The sequence below is a fragment of the Thermobia domestica genome, chromosome 5 (genome assembly GCF_964235325.1).
Source record: "Thermobia domestica chromosome 5, izTheDome1.hap1.1, whole genome shotgun sequence".
NCBI classification, from domain to species: domain Eukaryota; kingdom Metazoa; phylum Arthropoda; class Insecta; order Zygentoma; family Lepismatidae; genus Thermobia; species Thermobia domestica.
The window spans coordinates 303,408,966-303,430,731 of record NC_137458.1 but is presented as its reverse complement, the minus strand read 5'-3'; the positions used below and the strand labels follow the sequence as shown (position 1 = coordinate 303,430,731).

General features: G+C 37.6%; 1 protein-coding gene across 3 annotated transcripts in view; it reads right to left on the bottom strand.

Moving 5' to 3' along the window:
• Nucleotides 1–21,766, bottom strand: part of Polr3D (RNA polymerase III subunit C53) — a 73,810-nt gene that overhangs the window by 37,721 nt on the left and 14,323 nt on the right. For all 3 annotated transcript variants that reach the window (XM_081760386.1, XM_081760388.1, XM_081760387.1), the window contains exons 3-5: nucleotides 19,906–20,017; nucleotides 15,348–15,470; nucleotides 7,647–7,779 (exon numbers count right to left, since the gene is read on the bottom strand). In XM_081760386.1, the coding sequence (XP_081616512.1) occupies nucleotides 7,647–7,779; nucleotides 15,348–15,470; nucleotides 19,906–20,017 (368 nt within the window). The remainder of the gene's footprint in view (nucleotides 1–7,646; nucleotides 7,780–15,347; nucleotides 15,471–19,905; nucleotides 20,018–21,766) is intronic.

Below are 21,766 nucleotides of genomic sequence, written 5' to 3'. Positions count from 1 at the left end.
TTATTTAGAAAGGAAGTTTTAAAATTTCCTACGTATGGTTGCCAGAATAAAGCAAGGTGGCATGCCAAGATTTTTTGAACAAAATTGTGCAGTACATTGGAATCCCCGCTATTCAATAAACCGATATTTTTCGTTCAGATAACTTAACTGATTATTATAATTATTTAACCTATATACAGGTGGAAACACATGAAAGAACAATTCATATATATGGTTCGATTCAAAAGAAATGCTCTCTCTATAGGACATGGCGTTCTTAGTTTCTATGACCCAGCACACCAGCCACTGTAGAGAATAAGCTGATCGTATTGTTTATAGAAAGCATACTGATAAATTAATAAAAGGAGGAAACAACCGATTTAAAGTTAGTTTTACACACCAGATTCTCTGCAGTTGCGAATTCAATAACATACAAAGGATGAGAAAGTGAATGACTGTACCGAAAACGGAATCCGGGATCTATGGCATACCGTGCCTATACGTTAACCACTACGCCACCCAGTCCGTTTTTCAGAACAGCCAAATACCCTCTCACTCCTGTAGTCGGCGCTTTCTATTCAGACCACATGGCTAGGAGGCTGACATTCAGACCGCATGGCTTTAAGGTTCGTCGGACAACACAAGTATAGTCGTGTTTGCGAAGCCGTGGACAACTTTATATATCTACAATATCAGGACGACCCTAGCCAATGTATCGACTATAGCCGTACTGTGCAGCTGGAAGATGACATGTTGTCCTTTCGCAGAGTCGGGCTAAGGTGACGTGCTGGTGCACACGATGGGAACAAAATAGTTTCCATAGCAGACGTGTGTATCCAGGTGCTCTCATGAAAAACCGGAATCAACTGGTTAAAAGGATCATTCGGGCCGCCTTAGGATGCCGAAAGCCAGTGCAATCAGAGTGAATAAGAGCACACGAACTCTACGTAATCGCTCCATACTAAATGGAACCATCATCGAGTATTATACTCCACACAAACTGCCTACCTGCATGAACAGCAGCTTGTAAAATCGCTTGGGGTGGTTATATGTGTTCTTAAGGTTGGTACTACATTTTCTTTTCTTCCTTTCCCCCCCCCCCTTTTTTTTTTTTTTACGTGTATCAATGTTCGGATGTTCTACAGATGTCTGCTGTAAACAGTAGCAGTATCAACCATACCTTTGACTGGAATATTAGCATTGGATCGGTTGCGTGAATTCCTACTGGATGTTCTTTAATGCGTTTCCACTAGTGTATATTAGTAAGTGTATGAAAATCCGATTTGCTCTTACAACATGTTCCTCACAGGTGCAAATTCATTCTAATCCAAAGAATGATAAAATTCGATTGGCTGGTTTCGGTTTACCGTGTCGATGTGTTAATAACTAACCTACTCAGTCCACCCACACATTCAAGCTTACGGTCGATGGCTCAACAGTTTTGGACTGCACCACGACTCCAGCAATACATTCGACAACCTAATGTCTGTATATTTATAAATATCATTATGGCTGAATTGAACATATAGTGTGTTTCAAAACAACACCGATAACGTTTGGGAGATTATTCCTGACTCCAAGATAAGACAAAATGTATAGACTAACCTGGGTACAGAAATCCGTCATTTCGGAGTTATAGGCTGCCGAAAACACGAAAAATGAATTTTAAAGGTCCATAGCTCCAATACTATGAGACCTACCGTAGTCGGGTCAAGACTTCACTTAGGAACTAATATGTGTGCTATCCAAAAATACATGTTTCAGGATCTTGCGGTACTCACGCAACATTTTTTTTAAGAGGGAGTTTAGCTAATTTGAAACACCCTATATATACTCAAGAATGGAGGAAAAAACATATATCCAATTTAACCGTAATAGGCTTTCATTAATATAAGACACTTGGTTACTCAATCACGATAGGAATTGCCGCACAGTCCATTAGTGCGAACGGTTGATCATTGACCTCAAAGGAAAGGAATGTGTAGTTAGTCTGAGAACAGACTACATAACGTAGTGATTAACTCACGTCACGGTAAGCCGGAGACCCGAATTCGATTCTAGGCTCAGTCGCAATGTTTCATTCCCGGAACCACAATAATGATTTATTAGTTAATTATGTACTAGTTAATTCATTACATATACACCTTCTTGAACATTTACACACAGTACTTGTCTACTACTGTCTAAAATAATTCCCAACCGATATAATACACTATCTTAAATAAAAGAATGTTATTCATCTATTGTGCCTTCGATTTTTTTTAATACGTAATTATTTTAACAACAAACTGTTGTCATACTTAAATTACATTTAGATGAGTAAAATTCTATTATTTAACATACAGACGTGCCAGTTACATATTACACACTGCCCACTATTTATACACTTATATACTACTTTTTAATCGCCTAAATTATATGATGAAGAGAAGATACGAATCTGAACCAATTTGCCCCAACCATGGATCGAAATCGAATGGTAATCGAAATGAATATGAAAACTCAAATATGAAACTATTTTTTTTTAAAGACAAAAATTACATTTTTCAACTTCAAAGCGTGGAATCAAAGAGGATTCATAGCGCTTATAGAAGACAATCTTAGTGATAATTAAGTTTTCCGTATCTTTCAAAAACAGACGGGGAGAGATAATGATATTATTATTATTATTATTATTATTATTATTATTATTATTATTATTATTATTAATAATAATAATAATAATAATAATAATAATAATAATATTTCACTTCGTGAATTTATTATGAATTTCGTAACTTCTACGTGTTAAAAAAAGTACAATAAAATAAAATAAAGAAAATACAACTGATTAATTTCCATTGGTACGGGGCAGGTTCAAGAATTATCTAACTTACTGTTAGTTTTAATTTCTAAATAATCCTTTTGCCTCTAGGTTCTCCCTTTTGGAGTGTTGGTCACAGAAGACACAAGGGATAAAAAAGAAAATAGGTTGGAACGTTCACAATGAGAAAAAGCGGTACAATAACACCCTTCCTGTGAGGCAGGAGAAGTTTAGTTCGTCGAGTGACGATTTTACTCACTGTGAAATGAAAATTTGCTTATTCTCTTACAATGGCCAAGATTTCACACAGATGGGAGCCGCGGTGGCTCAGTGGTAGAGCGTTCACCTCTGATGCATGGGGTCCTTGGTTCAACCCCAGCTCGCGCCAAGTGAACTTCGTGGTGGACAAACACCGTGTGCATGGGTTTTCTCGGGGTTCTCCCGTTTCCGTTTCCTCTCACTTTCTTCATTCCATAATTTTATTCATTTCTCATCATCACCGTCTCCTTTAACCTAGCCCGCATAATCGTCGAACGTAAAACATTTCATTTTATTTCATTTCACACAGACAAACACTGATTAAATAGCAAATGGGAGATTCTCATGAAAAAGTATACTAAGTACACTTACAACGGCGCCCATGTTGTGGTTTCCAAGGGGGGCAAGTATAAGCGACGTTTCAAAAATAGTTTCAAATTTTGCTGTAACTAATGTAAAAATTCTATTGGATTTTCGATATTCTGAAGTGCAATTTTCTCTAGGGGGGCGAGCGCCCCACCTTGCCCCCCTGATGGGTGCCCTTGTACACTTACATCAGAGATTAAATTTAGGGGAACCGTAGAGGGCTGAGAGCTACATTAATTACATAGGAGAAGTCCCGTCGCAAATCGCATAGGTAAAACTAAACGCATCTGTCTCAAATATTTACAAATATAATAATACGAATTTTGTAGTAATTTGAATATTGCTTACTTCAGTTTGTCCCCCTCTGTATGCTCCATACATCGAGTATTCGTTTAGTACTTAATGTATTACTGAGATTAGGGCTATATGATTTAAGCTACTCTCTCGCATCAAGGTAACATTTAGTCCAGGGGCACCTCACGGTGATATTATAATATAATTCCTGACTAACATTAACATGTGGTTCGGATTCCACATTAATCAGAAGGTTCCGTCTCATATAGCCTCGCTGCTCAAAGAGACGTTAAACTCAAAATCAACTCAACCCAACTAACATAATAAATTTTATTGTCATTAAGCTAACATAGCAATAAACAACGTCATACGTTGGCAATAGTCATTTACGAAACAAAATAATAGTAATAAGATTGCGTAGTGAATTATATTATCACTCAAAAGGCGGAGCCTGATTAACGTTACAAACGCCTTGCTCTGGTCCTTCTCACTGAGTCCGTTATTTTTATGAAATGAAATCTTTAAGTTTTACGTCCCACGGTTATGCGGTGCAGGCTAAAGAAGACGGTGATAACGAGAAATTAATGAAATAATGGAATGAAGAAAGTGGGCGGAAACGGGAGAGCCCAGAGGAAATCCATGCATACGGGTTTGTCTACCAGTCCACTTGGCACGAGCTGAGATCGAACCAAGGACCCCACGCACTACAGGTGAACCTCTATCACTGAGCCACCGCGGCCACTGCGGCCCCCTCGTTATTTTCATGAGTTTAATTTTCTATTTCTTTATTTTACTTTTATCATCCATGACCAAGGCTTCAAATTTCAAGGATAAACCAGGAATTAAAAGGAACTGAGAAGAATAAATGAAATTTAAGGTTATAACATTCTTAATTTAAGTAAGACATATATTAAAGACAAAGGACTTAAAACAATGATTTCGCTGAAATATTTCGAACATAGGAAATATTTTCATATCCTTTCACACATGATATAATAGTAGGGTCTTGATTAACACTTTCAAATTCCGTAACAACCTCACCTTTTTAGCCGTGAAGATCACAATGTTCCCATTGAACTAATCATGCAAATAAGAAGTGCCAATTCACTTACTAATACTACATTCAATCTACAAATACAAGCAAGAAATGTGTGCTACTATTCACAAAGTACAATATGCATTGAAAAACGTTATGAATAATCTATTGATGAAAAAAAAAAAAAAAAAAATCAAACCATAGGATGTGAGTATGATACCCTCAAACCATGTAACCATTTCTCTTCTAGCTGAATTTTTCCTTCACAAATAATAATAGTAATAATACTAAGCTGTGGCTTCCCCCCCCCCAAAAAAAAAAAACTGACAGGCCAGATTGTGAACAGTCAGACACTCAAATCCATTCTCTCTAGCTTTACTGATCCACAACTCCTTATTTCACTTCATGCAGGTCCATACTGCTATGATTTTTGGTCAACATCGATCAAAAAACGGAAACTAAACCGGAGACCAGAGGCGGATCCAGGGAGGGTCAATCGTATCCCTCCCTCCCCCCCCCCCTAAAGAGGAAACTTTCATATTTTATATATAAATAAAACCCATCCCAGAATTTGGAGCTCTTAAAAGTAGCTTTAAGTAGCAGTATTACAACCCACCGCCCCTTCAGAAGTCCGTCCTGGATCCGCCTCTGCCGGAGACCACGGTAATCACGTTAGGAATCTTCAGATACTGAGACAAATAATAAACTACAATAAATAATAGGACAATATTTCTTACTGTTTATTACGAATTTCCATATCAACTACTATGCAAAACCATAGCACCTAATACACAGCATGCTCAGGCAATGTCTTACTATAAAAAATTCAATACATTTCCACCACCACTACTTCATAAAGTGTAAAATGTTTTCAAGATTCATGCTTACATAAACACATAAACATGTTTCTGGACATTGTAACACATATACACAGAGACCAAAATAATTTATAACTCAATATAGTACATGTAAGTAACAGAATCAGTACATGTGGGTATGTAACAATACTCACCTATCATACCAGATGGTCCAACTCCAAAACAGAGAACGGAAATATTAATAGCCATCTAGGAAACTTATTGGATTATTATTTTCACTTTATTCAATTTAGTGCAGACTTCAACTCTTCTGAGCCGGTCAAAAGAGGAAAGTGGTTTTGGAATCCAGCGTGCATTCACTTTTCTGAACAGCAAATGGTCATGTATTATTGTGTTTACTGATCCTAAAGATATATTACACGCCTATTCAATTTCCCGACAGGCTATGCAACGACTGTCAATGACATGCACTTCAATGCGCTCAATGTTCCCAGGAATGACTTCTGTAGGCTTTGATCCATCACGACTGGGATCGTCAGTGACAGAGGTACAGCTACCTATGAAATAATTGCACCATGCATACGTCTTACTGCTGTTGAGTGTCTTATCACCGTATTGTGACTGAAGCCTTCTGTAAATTTCAAATGGTTTTATGGCTTTCTTCACAAAAACTCCTAATCACACGCTGTTCCGTGTACATGTTCACACCGTTGTCCGCTACCATAGTTGCCAGTTCTTAGTACATGCACTACCTCCACATTAGGATTCGATTTTAATCTTGTTAAAAATAAGTCTCGGATTAATTGGAACGTCCCTCGTATAATTCATAAATCAAAGGTTAGAAGTGTTCCGTAATAAAGACACTGGCTTATCTAAGCACAACGAGAACTGCAATACAGTTCATGCAGTCTGAGAGGCTAAGCACCGACTTCAAGAATAATGGAGTATATGGATGTTTAGGAAGCGGATTGGGTAGCTTAGCGACTAACAGAAACATGGTAAGCCAGAGACTCGAGTTCGATTCCCTGCACAGGTGTGCATTTTTCCCACTCTAAATATGACATGAATTTTTTCTGTTTTACGTCCCACGCTTATCCCGGCTAGGCTACAGGAGACGTTGATGATGAGAAATGGATACAATACTGGAAGAAATAAAGTGGGAGGAAACGGGAGAACTCGAGGAAATCCACGCACACCGTGCTCGTCCACCATGAAGTCCACTTGGCGCGAGCTGGAACCAAACCAGGGAACCACCACTCCCCTTTTCACTCTTTGAATTAGCAACTATAGGGGAATTTGTGTGGCCTACAACTGGCTATTTTCTTCATTTATCACATATAATAATAGCATTAATATTACCATTCCACAACTTAAAAAATCACATTTCAGTGTGTACAATACTTACAGCCATTTTGGAATTACGTCATGTGTAAGTAATCACTGCTAAATCTTTATCTGAGTAATCAGAAGTAGATTACATGTTATATTAGAAGATGTAACTATTCGACAGTGACTGCGGTGTGAACATGAACGCAGCAAAGATATCGAAATTAACTCAAAGCTTCATTAGTGAACGATATTTGTAATGTTATAAAATAACATAAAGTACAAGTAAATTGATAAATATTTGACTATGGGAAAATATGGAGAAATGAAAATGTCTGTCGAAAACCCATGAAAATCATGTTTCTATGACAGAACGAAAACTCAAATCCCATACCTTTGTGCTCTACGATTCAGCACGTTACTACTAATCGCCTATGTTAGTTACGCTTAGGTAGATTTGTTCGATTTCCGTTCAGAGTTATAAAATGTTGGTTAATGGAAATGAAATACCAGGAAAAGAACCCGAGAGTACGCAGAAAAAGGAAATGCTCAAATTGGAATATCAAGAATTCAGGGGAACACAGAAAGAAAGAAGAAAAATACCAAACCAAATACCACTTTCTTCCAACACGGGACTTTTCCACAGATACCATATTTTTATGTTGTAAAGTTATACATGTAAAATTGTTTGACAACACAACTACACTCAATCATGCAATTTATATATATGGTGTGTTCTATGCAATAAACAACAGAAAACTCTTACCTGTATCCATCATTGGTAACTGAATGGGAACCAGTTGTGACGTAGAACTTAAATGTGGATCGTCTATAAAATCATCTCTCAGAAGCTCTCGCAACTTCATTTCTTCCTCTTCTTTATCTATCTTTTGGTCATACTGAAAAACAACAACAACAGTTAATACAAAATACAGGGCGTTTCAAAAAGAATGACCTGATTTTAAAAGTCCATATGTATTGATAGAAACATACTACAAAAATGGGATAAATTGCAAAATACTCACAAAATCTTCAAGTTTTAGCTATGCTATTACAAATGCTCTATGTGTCCACCGGCAGCAGTACCATGATTTCCACCGTTTCCGCCATTTCATCGGAAGTGTGATGCCGACCTGGATTCTACCTCTGCACAAGCATCCTGTCTCTTCAGATTAGCGATACCAACGACGAATGTTTTTGGGTGCAGGCGGATCAATGCCAAAACGCTGACGAAAAGCACGCTGGACCAAAATCACTGATTCAGTCTTTGCAAACTGTAGCACAGAAAACGCCTTCTGTTGAGCGGACTCCATCTTACTTCTGACTGACTGCAAACTGAAAAGACGCATTGACTGACATCTAACGGCGATTTTCTGAAACTCTAGGCCACGCCTATTCAAACAACACTCACTTTTCTGCCGGCATGTCTCATGTTCCGTAATTATTACCGTCCAAAATCAGGTAATTGTTTTAGAAATACGGTGTACATATAAAGCCGATCTGGACGCATCTTGGTAAGGGAAAATGTCGTATATTTCGCCTGATTCCATCGAGTTTCTCTAAATGTTAAGGCTACGTTTATGCTAATACCAAACGATGTGTAAACAAGCGAATTAACATGGCAGAATATATTAATTAATTGCACTTCTTGATGCAATTCAATCTGTCTAAAGATTTTTCCAGGTAAACATTGCCAAGAAAAATTCATACGGTTGGCATGATCTTTTAATAGTATGTTATAGTACGAAATGAATACATAATTAAACATCATAAACTGATCTATCTAGTTTGAAATGGAATGCAGGGACATGTTTTTTTGAAAACATCCACTTATCTCCATGTGATCCAAATATGTAGTAATTTGTTTACTTGGCACTTGTAATAGCATAGTGAATATCGTAAAATCGAAAAGTTAATATTGTTTCGAGCGTGATTACATCATGATATCATGTTACTCATCATTATAACAGTATACATCTTGCCGATGAGACTACACATCGAAATGTCTTTCCGTGCACAGTACTGTTTGTTTTATTGGAGTTGATAGCAGTTGTGAACAGTAAGTGAACTCATAATATACTATTTACACTAATATGAAGATATTCTGCACCAAGTATTGGTATAACACAAACCAGCATATTTAAAAATGTATAAATTCTTGCGTTAAGGGGCACTTGGTCGAAAAAAAAAAAGTGTAAAATGCTTTTTCAGGTCAGCCACCCTGAGGCACCCTGAATGAGATTTTCCTCATTCACACCAGGCAAATGCTGGGGTGGTACCTAACTTACAGATCTTACGCCGCTTCCTTTTTTTCCCTTTCCCCGGATAGTGTACTCGCCGAGGGATGTCATCCCTCAAACGTAACGGGTTAAATGGCCTTAGATACCGAAAGACCAGAAATCTAAATCCCTAACCTCTCCTAACTGTTTTATCAACAACCTAACAAAACAATTTTCGTAATGTTAAAATTAATTGTCAGAAATTTTTTGCAGCGATAGATTGAACAATGAAACTACAAGATTTCTTTTTAGACTGGCATAAAAAAAGAAAGAGCTCAGAAGTTGGTGGTCGCTTATGTCATTTTTGTTAATAAAGTTTAACACTAAATGATCCCATTCCTTATCCAAACTCCCTTTGTCAACTCAGGAATATTTATCTTATGTAAAATGCTTCAAATGACGACACTCAATGCAGTACCTGAACTTCTCAGATGTCATGCTTTTAGTGTTAAGAAGCTTTGATCTACCTGATATAGCAGCATTACTTTGCTTTGAGTTCCTACGAATCCAGGATTATATAAAAATAAAAGTTCCGTATTCATCTAAGTAATGTTCTATATCAATGTTTAGGTGCTTATGATTTCGGTAACATTTTCTGGTATCTTCTTTAGACCAATTAGGAAAAATGAGGTAGGAAACTGTAGGTATTACAGATGGTAAATATATATATGAGAAAGAAAAATACACTCCTTCTTTGTACAATTAACTTCTTCGTTGCAAAAAATAAAAAATTAAAATAAAATTTGAAAGTCCCACCGTTAAAAACATTAGCTCAATGGAAACATGATTAATGAAAGTGAATGATTATTTAAAAAAAAAAAAAAAAAAAAGAAGTGAATTTACGTATAATGTGGGAGGAAACGGGAGAAACCCGACGAAACCCACGGATTGATGCTGTCTACCACAAACTCACGTGGTGTGGGAATGTACCAGAAACTTCGCACCAGAAGGTAAGTGACCGTACACTTTTTCTCATTGCAACTTTGTGCTGAACGATCAATTCTATTATTATTCCATCTTATCTTTGTCGTTCTGCACTATTCATTTTTTATTGGTTGGTTGATATGGAATTTAGCGTCCCGTTTAGCAACAAGGTTACATGAGACGAGAATCAAAAGTTTTATGTAGGACCTTATAACGATGATCCTGCGGCGAGGACCACCAAAAATTTATAAGACGAAATCCCACAGTTCATATAAATTTATATAGCAATTACTAGGCTACTAATTCATCAAAAATCATTTCGTACACTGCATCAATATATTAAATTTTATTATATCGCGTAAGAAATTAAATATTTATACCTTAAAAGTTGTGCATGTAGTTTACACAAGATGGTTCCGGAATTATATTGTATTGATATTTTGTTGCTATGACAACGAATCTCTCTATATTAATACAAAAACAGCAACGTATATTAACAGCTAAGCAATTACATTTTTATATATCCTTTTTCTCTATATATTTCTTCTTCCTTTTCTTTAATAGCTTATGCATTAGTTGAAAGCACATTCTGCCAAAAGATGTTGAAATACAAGTTGAAAAATACACGTATCGTTATAATCTCAAGTACACGAGTTTCCAGCCAAAGGTGCATATGTTAACAATTTAACCACGAAGGAATTCTAGTATTTGCTTTTCATTAATGTTCTTATAATGTAAATGTTGTAAATGGCAAACTATTAAATTGTAAGTAACTAACCATTGTGATGGAACAGATATCGTTCAACTTTTCATTGTCTGTTAATAAATCTATTTGTTCTTGTATATTAACCTTCATTTAACTTTCCTTTTTCCTATACTAAGAACAAGATATTTGGTTCGAATAAAATAAAAATAAAAAATAAGATTTAAAAGAGTTCCTTTCGATTAGCCGCCATGATTTAGCAAGAAATGTATGACATTTATATTATGCTTTTATTGGAATACAATTTGCTTAGACAAACAACCACTAAACCATCTTCATATACTGATATTGGGTGAGTTTAATGGGTTAATAAACTTCAATATCGCGCATATAAAGGATGCGGCAGAACCGACTAAGCAGTTTCTATCGATTACCGCGAGAGCTGTGGTGGGGGTAGGCAGTTGCACGTACTCTGCCTTTGTTCAGTCGTTGACCCCATTTCAGTAGATAATATGGTCTGGACCGGTGCACATCGTGGTTTTGCCGTTCGCGCTTATTATGAAAACAACAGATCTGTGATCGCTACACAACGATCTTTGAGGGGTAATGTCGAGTGGCCTGCGCGGTCACCAGATTTATGCATTTGTGACTACTTTCTTTGGGGATATCTGAAGGAAAAGGTTTTCAAAAACCGCCCTCACACCCTACCAGAGTTAAAACAGCGGATTATTGACGAAGTTGAATGCCATACTCCGCGATATGAGTGCAAGAGCTGCTCGAAACTTCAGGGATCGTCTACAACAATGTATTGATGCTAACGGCCGAAATCTTGTGGACATTATTTTCAAAACTAAATGAATGTAAAATGGTATATTGTATTAATTTAGAAAATAAAAACATTTTTTCTCTATATATCCAGATATGCTTTTTATTGCTCCTTAAAACTGCTTAGTTGGTTCTGCCGCACCCTGTATATATATTAGTGTTTTTTCGGGGGAGTGGGGGTATGCGGATGTACGCATACTCTTACACTTGGAACAGACCCACTCCATATAATTCGGAATGTGGAATTTGTAGATTTAGAAGAGAACTACATATGTCAGAATCAAGGCTAAACACAATTACAACCCAGGAATTTATATATGGAAAAAATGAAATAGAATCTTCAAGTTTTACGTCCCACGTTTATGCCGGCTAGGTAAAGAAGACGGTAATGAGAAATGAATAATGGTGGAATGAATGAAGGGGGAGGAAACGGAGAGAACTCCGAGAAAACCCACGAACACGGTGTTTGTCGACCACAAAATCCACCTGGCGCGAGCAGTTTATACATGGAGATTCGTCACGTGTAATCTTCAGTACATTAGCATAACCCTAATTATCGGATGCGGATACCCCGTGCTTCGTAGAATCGCTTACTTCTAGCGCTGTATAGCAGCCGTCTTGCAACTGGTTATGCGTCCTTGTACATATTGTTTACAAGTGCAAAGATTAGGTTAGATTAAATCAGCTTATATTTTAGAAGAAAAAAAGAACACTATATATACGATTCCCATTAATAAAGATACGGTTCTTAATAGGAAATGAATTAGAGATCATGAGTATCAAAGGCGACTGTCTGTCCCCTATTTCTTATTGTAACCACCTGTTAATAGCGATACTCGAATAAATTCACGTGTCTAAAATAGTATTCCGTAACTGGTGTTCCGCGGCACCATGATGTATCCCAGCAAGTGAAAGATGTGATGCTAACTTTCACCAGTTGTAAATTTTCATCGTAATTATTTTATACTAGCTACTATGTTTCATTAACTTGTACATTATTTCATTCTCTGCTGTCTTTTATTTTCTGTTCAGTACTTTCGCAAATTGTTGAAAGAAAACAGATGTTCATGACTGCTAAAGTACATGTTACGGAGAAAGTGCAGGAAGCTAGTTATAAGATAGCCCAACTTGCCGCAAAGGTCAAAGCACCACTCACAATAGCTAAAAAGTTGCTAATGTCTCCTGTAAAGGAAAGGTAAACATGGTTTTATATATAAATAATAAAAAAAGTACTGCATTCAGAAGATGCTACTGAAATTTCAAAAATTACTCTCTCTGCTGATATAATTAGTTGCTGAGTTTACTTTTAACTACTTATTTGTGTTTCTCCGCTTCTCAACATTGACTAAAATTAACATCGAATAGAGAAAACTCAAATATATCAATAAAGAGATTATAGAGAACTGGCAGGATCTTAAAAGCCTTAGTGGGTGGTAATCGGAACTGTCCGAACAATCATATCCTCTTACTAGTGACATTGTAACTTAACTTATGTTCAACGACGTTGCCATAGCTTTGGTCCCCATTACACTGTGATTAATGGCTTACACATTGGGTTCTTTCTTTCTATATAGAGAAGGGGGAAATAAACAAACACTGACCAATTTGCCTGCATATATAGATCATTCCGTCTCAATGGAAAAAGAAATATTCTGTTGAAAGCAGGTTGAAAGTGTCAAATAACAGCAACATCAAGCACTCGGAGTTTCCAGACTACTTTTTTCTTCGCCAAAACATTTGAGACATTCCATTCCATATTCATATGACTGAGAAGATCAGCTTTTGCTCACCCCTATTTTTGCCCAGAGCTGCCGTCCAGTTCGAATTTTGTTCCTCTCCAAAGGAAGAAGGAAGATTTTTCCACTCAAAGTGTCAAATAACAAAACAACACAAACCATTCGGAGTTTCCACGCTACTTTTTTTTTCTTTTTTGCCAAAACCTTTCTCAAGTGACAGAGAGGAATACGCACTCACACCTCTGGTGGAAAATTGTCAGCTATTTTGAATTTCTTGGCAACACCGAATTTCGGAGAAAATGTTTGTTTTACTACCATGTAGTGGGAGAAGAAGGTTAATAGGTCAATTTTTCATACCTCCCCCAAGGTTTTTAAGAAGTTTCTAAAACTGTACCTGCATTGTTAACGATTCCTCCATGGATCAACCGCTTGTGAGCAGTTAAGCAAGTACAAGTATCATGTCAAAAGTATGAGTGCAGTTATTTAGTTTAGGGTAATTCCACCGAAAATCGCACGATTTACCAAAATTGACTGCGTGACAATCTGCACATATATTGGTACATAATCAGTAAACACAATGGTACGATTAGAAATATTGGATTCCATTCCGTATACCCACAGCGGCCATATTTCCAATATGGCGTGTAGCAAATCATTAGAAAATCAGGAAGACGAGAAATACACCAGAAATGAAAAGTAATACAGATATAAGGCAAACACCAGTGAAAAAGTTATTAAGTTGCCTTTAATATAGTGCTAAAAACTTATTATCAAACCAATTTCAAATGCCTCAAACAGTGCCAGAAAAAGTCGTAAGTAGTCATCAGTCGAATTATCATTTTTACGTCCCCAAAATTTCATAGTTGTCTCCACAGAATGTCCATCTGGACGAAATAGGAGATCGTAGAATAATTATTTTATAAGGCACCTAATATGGCCAAAACGGAATTTTTCTAATGTTTCCACTTGAATTTCTGTGAGAGAAGAGCAAAAACTCTGAGACTTACGCCAAATGACCTTTAGTACATAATATACTTATGAAAAAAAACAATGGAGCTTCAGAGTTGGAATCATAATAAAGTAATAATAATAATAATAATAATAATAATAATAATAATAATAATAATATCATCGTCGTTATCACTTCCATTTACTTCAAATTCTGGATCGTAAAAAAATTCTGCTCTTCCAAGCTTTCTACTTTCTTCTAGAGCCTTGTTCACAGAGGATAAAAACAGACTTAAAAAAAAAATATATATACATATATACAGGGTGGCTCAAAAGTAGGTTTACACCTCTGCATTGGTCAAGTATAACATTCTAGCTTATAGGTTTATTTGCTTCGGCTGTTCCGAGCTTAAGATATAAGTAAAAAGACATTAACAACAAATAATAAAGAAACTAAGTCTGCCTGATGGATAACAATAAGAAATGATATAAAAATAATGAGTTCATCAGTACGGGATTGTATACCTGCTTTTGGGCCACTCTGTATATATATATATATATATATATATCAATGAATGGCCTCATCTGGGAAAAGCAGTGAAAGTATACTTTGTCCTATCAACTACCAGTATCATTCGTCAGGGGTGGTGTGGCTCGCTGTGGAATTTCGGACAGCTGCCACTTGACAAATGTCAGTAGCAAATCATAACAAGAGGTGCTTTACTCCTCTACCTGGATAGTCCATTCCTTTATATTCCCTACACATTTTCACTACTCTCACTCGTTTTACACACCCGTGAAAAAGGCTGCAAAGACAGACTCAAAAGCTTGCAAGTGCGGGGATTTTCAGGATTTAGAACCTTAAGCAAATGAGACTATATCAGAACAAATTTTATTATGTACTACGTAGTGACAAAAGCTACAAAATCTCTTGTACCCTACAATAAAAGGATAAAATAAATAACCTACCGTCAATAAAATGTTAAAATTTTGATATTGCTTATAAACAGGCATATATAATTAGTATAGTAAAATTAAAGAAAGTATCATACCTTTAACTTTGGTTTGGGTATAAACTTATTGTCGTCTTTGCTGTCCCCTCCTCCTCCGTAGCTCCCATAGCTTCTGCGTTTCATTCCATCCGCGATGCCTTCTCCGAATACACTACCCATTGTCTATAGCAAGTAAGCAACATTAATTAACAAATAAACACATCTGAATTATAGTTTCGTAACAATGAACATTACTCCATTAACAACCACTAATCCTTTTTATGAGCCCAAGGAATCGTAATCGGATGCTTCATTTCTGGGATAATTTCAGCAACCAATTCTGCTGCTATCGACTGCCAGAAATTAAATGAAAAACGTATATTTCACTAAGATTTATAAGTAATTTTGTGTAGTAATTTTGAAAGGAGACATTCGTGTCAACAGTTATCTTTTTAACTATTGACCACTTATAGTGTGGAAAGATCATATACAGACAAACTAAAGACGATAGTAGACATGAAATTAAGCAAAAAAGTCTAATGAGCAAGTGGAAAGTGGCACAGTCTTCCCGTGAGAAAGCAGGCGAAGGCACACGCCTAATGACGAACACTGTACGAACGCGCAAAGACACTGCTGTCGAGTCAAAGAATTACACAGAAAGTCGCATCCGACAAACAGAATGACGTACAGATAAAAGCGGAGCGGTCGCCCGGCAAGGAATCCCTACAGAGAGATGGAGAATTCACATCATGTATTTCCAATCTGTGGGGATTCCCGTTGAGCAACGAGCGCTCCACTCTCATCTGTACGTCATTCCAATTGTCGGATGCGACTTTCTGCGTAATTCTTTGACCCGACAGCCATATCTTTCCGCGTTCAAGAGATACTCGACATTACACCAGCGCCTTCCCCGCTTTTACAACGCCTTACACGGGGAAAAATAGTGCCGCTTTCGATCCATGTCCAATACACATTTATTTTATATTATTATTATTATTATTATTATTATTATTATTATTATTATTATTATTATTATTATTATTATTATTATTATTATTATTAACTTCATGTCTACTATCACCCCGCCAGTTCCTTGGTGCATTTTAGCACTCTGTACACACACAGTACCTGAAAACTTGGAGATTAAGTCTTAGACGCAAAGATTGTGTAAATGTGGTTTTCACACACTAGTTGCGTCTAAGATGGCTTTATTTATGTATAATAGTTATCTCCAAATTTTGAGCTAAGACGTGTAGGTGATCAGAAATAGTTAGAAAAAGTGATTGTTGATATTAACGTTTTCTTTGGAAAGGATTAAGTTGAACAACAGGTAAAATCGCTGTGAAGTCTACATTCCTCAATTATTGTATGGCAATCGATGATAGCAGGATTGTTTGCGGATACCAGGAAATTAATCATCTGAATAGGATTTCCAGATTGTTCTCAACAAAAGTGTGCTAGACTTTATCTATACTAAAGACAATTATTTGAATTTTTTATATCAATAGAATTAAGTATTTAATTAAACTCGAAATCATAACACATAAACAACGCGTGGCATAGCCACTGCCGCAATCTAGCTCTACCAAGGCTTGATAGAACAAATCTAGGTGAACCATGAACATAGGCGCCGACTTGAAGAAATATTGGGGGGGGGGGGGCAGCAATGAATAAGTATAGCATCATATTCAGCCGTTTTTCATCAACTGCTTGAAACCTTTCCCCCCCCCCCCTAGGTTTCGGTCCGCTGCGAAATTCACGACCTAAGTCAAATTTGCCTAAACAGATTCAAAACAAATTCAAGTTGAAAATTTGGGAATTTCATTGCAAGTTTGCGCACCACATTCATCTTCACTTGTCATATCAATGCTGCTAGAGTGTTGGTTGAAGCTTAAGTGCTCTATTAAACACAGTTTCGAAAATAGCGTTTTCTATCGAATAAGAAAGCTGTTCCTAATATTGAATTTTAAGACAGACATGCTCTTTGTTAATTTTTCCTCCGACTGGATTATATTGGGGGGAGCGAGGCCCCTACTTTTATATATTGGAGGGCCAAAAGTGTCCTGCCTCCTTCCCCCCCTTCCCGAAGTCGGTGCCTATGACCATGAATTCAGAAAAACATATTTCGAGAATCACATTAAGTTGCAGCAGGTAACATTACATAATACATAACAAAACACAGAACGAGTCCACTTTAAATTTTTGAAACATCTTTATTTCAAACTGTATCATATATCAGCAACTAAAAATAAGATCTCTTTCTATTTTCTTCTACTTAAATTGGATATGCACCCTCTTTACCGTAGACGTTTCCTTATTCAACAAATATATTTGTACAAAACAGTAGTCTCAGTGACAGATAATTATAATTTACTCCAATATATTAATTTCAACATACTAAAACGATCATTGCGTAAGAATTGAGTATTATAACGAGATCTCATATTACAATCCACCAGGAGTCATTCATAGTTAGAACTTGTAAAAATTTCAATCAGTTGGTTTCATCAGATATGGATCTTGACTTCTGTTATCCTATCTCTATATATCTGCGTATTCTCAAAAATAATATTTTGAAAAGACATTATGTATGGAATAACAATTAAGTATGAAGTGTTACCTCTATGAATTTTGAACCTATACAGGAGACTATTTTTCATTTTTCATATTTTAAAAATATTTGCATTTTTAATATTTTAATTTTCTTTTATTATTTAACTTGTATTTTACCTTCTTTACATGTATAATTTTCTTATTCTTTCTTTCAATATATAGATATAGATATATGCATTTCATATGTAATTATAGTATACGTATGTTCCTCTATAAATGGAGTTTGACTCTGTAGAGGACTATTATAAATAAATAAATAAATAAATAAATAGTAAATGACTAATTAATTAAAAAGTAAGTGCAAAGAAGGAATTTATATTTTTTACCAGACTTAACGAATGCCATGATGGTATTTTAATATTATCAGAATTTATTCATTTAATCCCGGCTTCGGATAAAAAGGTAATATACAGAATTGTGGAGGGATAAGTACACGTAAATTTAAAAACGTTCAGTGCTGACGAATATTCAGAACTTTAAATAAACAATTATAAAGATAAAAGACAAACCAATACGATGGGTTATACAAATAATTTATACATCTATACTCTACCATTTACGTAAGTAAAAATTATATAAAGGTAACCAAGAAAGTTATGTCGCTTTTTATGGAGGTCTGTGTTCAACTGGCCCTCACATCGTGAGTTGAATGTGAATGAAGATAAGGCGAAGGTCAGTTGTTGGTGTAGGTATACCAACATACTACCTGGTTATGACACTTCAGTTACACAATGAACTTGCATAGGACAGAGTGAACATGGGACCTCCACAGAGCGTTATAAGGGCGTGTATGCTTTACGAGTTCAAGCTGGGGTCAAATGCCACTACAGCGGGGCGGAAGATATGCCAGGCCTTTGGTGAGTCGTGTCGTAACTACGCGGACAGTGCAGCGGTACTTGAACAAGTTTAAGGACGGTGACGAAGTACTCGAAGACGCACCACGTGCCGGAAGACCAACACATGTACAAAATTAAGATCTTCAGGCAGCAATTGAGGCGAACAGTGGTCAGACATGTGAGGAACTGGAACTACAATTCAGAATGAGTGGAGAAACTATTCAGCAGCACCTCCATCAACTTGGGAAGCACTACAAGTTGGGTCGATGGGTCCTATATGATTTGACTCCGGGCCAGAAGGCAACGCGAACAGACACCTGTGTTTCTTTGGTGCCTCGTCTGAGGAAGGAGCCATTTCTGGACAGGGTGCTGACATGTGATGAGAAGTTGGTCCCGTACAAGCTCCTCGACGCCGTCATCATTGATTAGCATCTCATGAACCGGTTTCAAAACAGCCGAAATCAGCACTGCTTCCGAAGAAATTCCTCCTGTGTGTTTGGTGGACTGCTTGCGGCATCGTGCATCGGGAACTGCTACCAGCTGGTAAGAGCATCAATACAACTGTGTATTGTCAGCAGTTGAGCCGTGTTAAAAAAAAAAAAAAAAAAAAAACTCTGGAACCAGCACTTCTGAATCGCAATGAGGTCCTCATGTTACAGAGCAACGCTAAGCTCCACGTGGCTAGGATGACACGAGACACCATTCTTTGCCTTGAATGGGAAACATTATTGCATCCGCCATACTCCCCGGATATTTCACCGTCCGATTATCACCTGTTTTATTCCTTGGACAATCACCTTAGAGGACGCCATTTCAGATCTCTAGTAGAGATGGAAAAAGCACTTGATACCTTTTTCGCTTCACGGCCCACCAAGTTCTACCGCGATGTAATCAAAGGCCTTCCAGAACGTTGGCAGAAGGTTGTCGATGCTGATGGCGACTATTTTTGATCTTCCAGGTATGTCTTAGGTGGCATATCGATGTTCAAAGGTAATGGGTGAAAAAGCGACCGAACTTTCTTGGTTACCTTATATATATATATATATAATCTAAAGATAATAAATACAGTAATTTATAAATAACAATGACACGGTGAGTACACATGTAAATTCTACTGCATCGTAAGAAAAATCTTCATAGTCATAGTAAAGTGTAAAGCTGTATCATACCTGAATCAGGTTATTTCTTCCTCTTCCCCTGCCACGGCCTCTGTCGTCTTCTCTACCCCTCCTTGAGCGGTCATCTCTATTTCTACCTTTCTCGTCTTTTATTTTACCATCTCTGCAGAGGAACACATGCATTTATTTCACACATGAATATTCGTAATAGTATTCACAGAAAAAGTTGAAAATAAACAATAAAAACATCCATTCAGTCATCCGTTTTTCACTCTTTGCGTATCACTGAGGTTCACGCTTACAGAGGATTTGATAATAAATAGATAAATAAATAAAAAGTTATTTTTTCCTTTCATTAATATATAATGATAATACAACCGTGAAAGGTATTTCCAATATATGAACACTGGATTGTCCAAACACATCAGCTAAGTTGTGATACAGTCAGAAACAACATTAAGCATAGGTTGGAGCTATCACTTCTTATACCTCCAACCTATACTTAATATTGTTTCTGACTTTACAAGCTATATGGTCGAAGTGGAGACGTTGATGCTAGTGGTCTACTAGTCCACGCTTAATTGCATGCATGGAGAACATGCCCGCGACCGTTCGGTATATTTGATGGACGGGTTCCGCCAAACAAGGCACCCCGCCCGCGGTTTTTCGTGCCTGGAACTGAGTCCTCGTGCACGATGTGCACTGTCAAGATTTGTGCCCTAACCTTGACGCCTTAGCGTGTAACCTCCATTCTCTGAGGGAGTGGGATACGCCCACTGCGCAGCCAGACCGAAGTCCTGAGGGCCTACCAGTTAACCTACTGGTAGAGGCGGTCCTGCTAGCAAGTCAGGTCCTACCATACTCTGCAGACATGGTGCCCGAGCGTTATAAGGCAAGCTCACCTCCCGCACATGTTCGCCGTTACCCAGGTTCCTGGTATTAGCTCCCATATGTTATCGAATCCCACGGTATGACCACAGCCCGGCAGAGTCCAACCCAATCCGGGAACCCCAGGCTATGCCCGAGGGGGCTTGAGTCCCGGCCATGCCTACCTCTGTCGTTCAACTGGCAACCGCCGTGTGTAGAGGTACCACACACACGTCGAGATGCTTCGCATCTCATCCCGGATCCAATGGTACGTGTTAGGTCACCATTTGAGTTTGGTGCTGGCCCATATCCCACAGAGTTTCCTCCCTTCCGTGGGATCAGAGCCGTTGCCACTTCCATTTAGTCCCCCTAGCAGGCAGGAATACGACACTCCCCTCCTGGTAGGATCGTCCAAGCAATACGGGACTACCTTTCTTTAACGTGTTGAGGTACCACGTACACGTTGAGATACTCGGTATCTTTTCCCAGACCCAACAGCACGTGTGAGTCGCCATTTGGGAGAAGGGCCGTGGCCACTGCTCTCCCCCGGTAGGGCCGTCCAGAAGATCGAAGTGGGAGAGCACGGACTTCCTAAGTGAGAGAGTGTATGGCTATTCTGGGAAGCGGACTGGGTAGCGTAGTGGTTAACGTATCGACATGGCACGCCGAAGATCCCAGGTCTGAGTCCCGGTCTCGTCATTCACTCTTTCATTCTTTGTGTATCACTAAGTTCACACTAGAGGATCTGGTGAGTAAAAAATCTGATTGGTCCCTCCTTTCATTAATGTATGATAATAAAAACATTTGATTCGGATGTTATTATTTATCAAACCACCACTCACAGAATATAAGTCATGTAGACTTTACTACTTCGTAACCCTATTAACACTATGATCTATGATCCGCTTTTATGGGAGAACCGCGGTGGCTCAGTGGTAGAGCGTTCACCTCTGGTGCTTGGGGTCCGGGTTCGATCCCAGCCTCGCCAAGTGAACTTTGTGGTGGACAAACACCGTGTGCGTGGGTTTCCTCGGGGTTCTTCCGT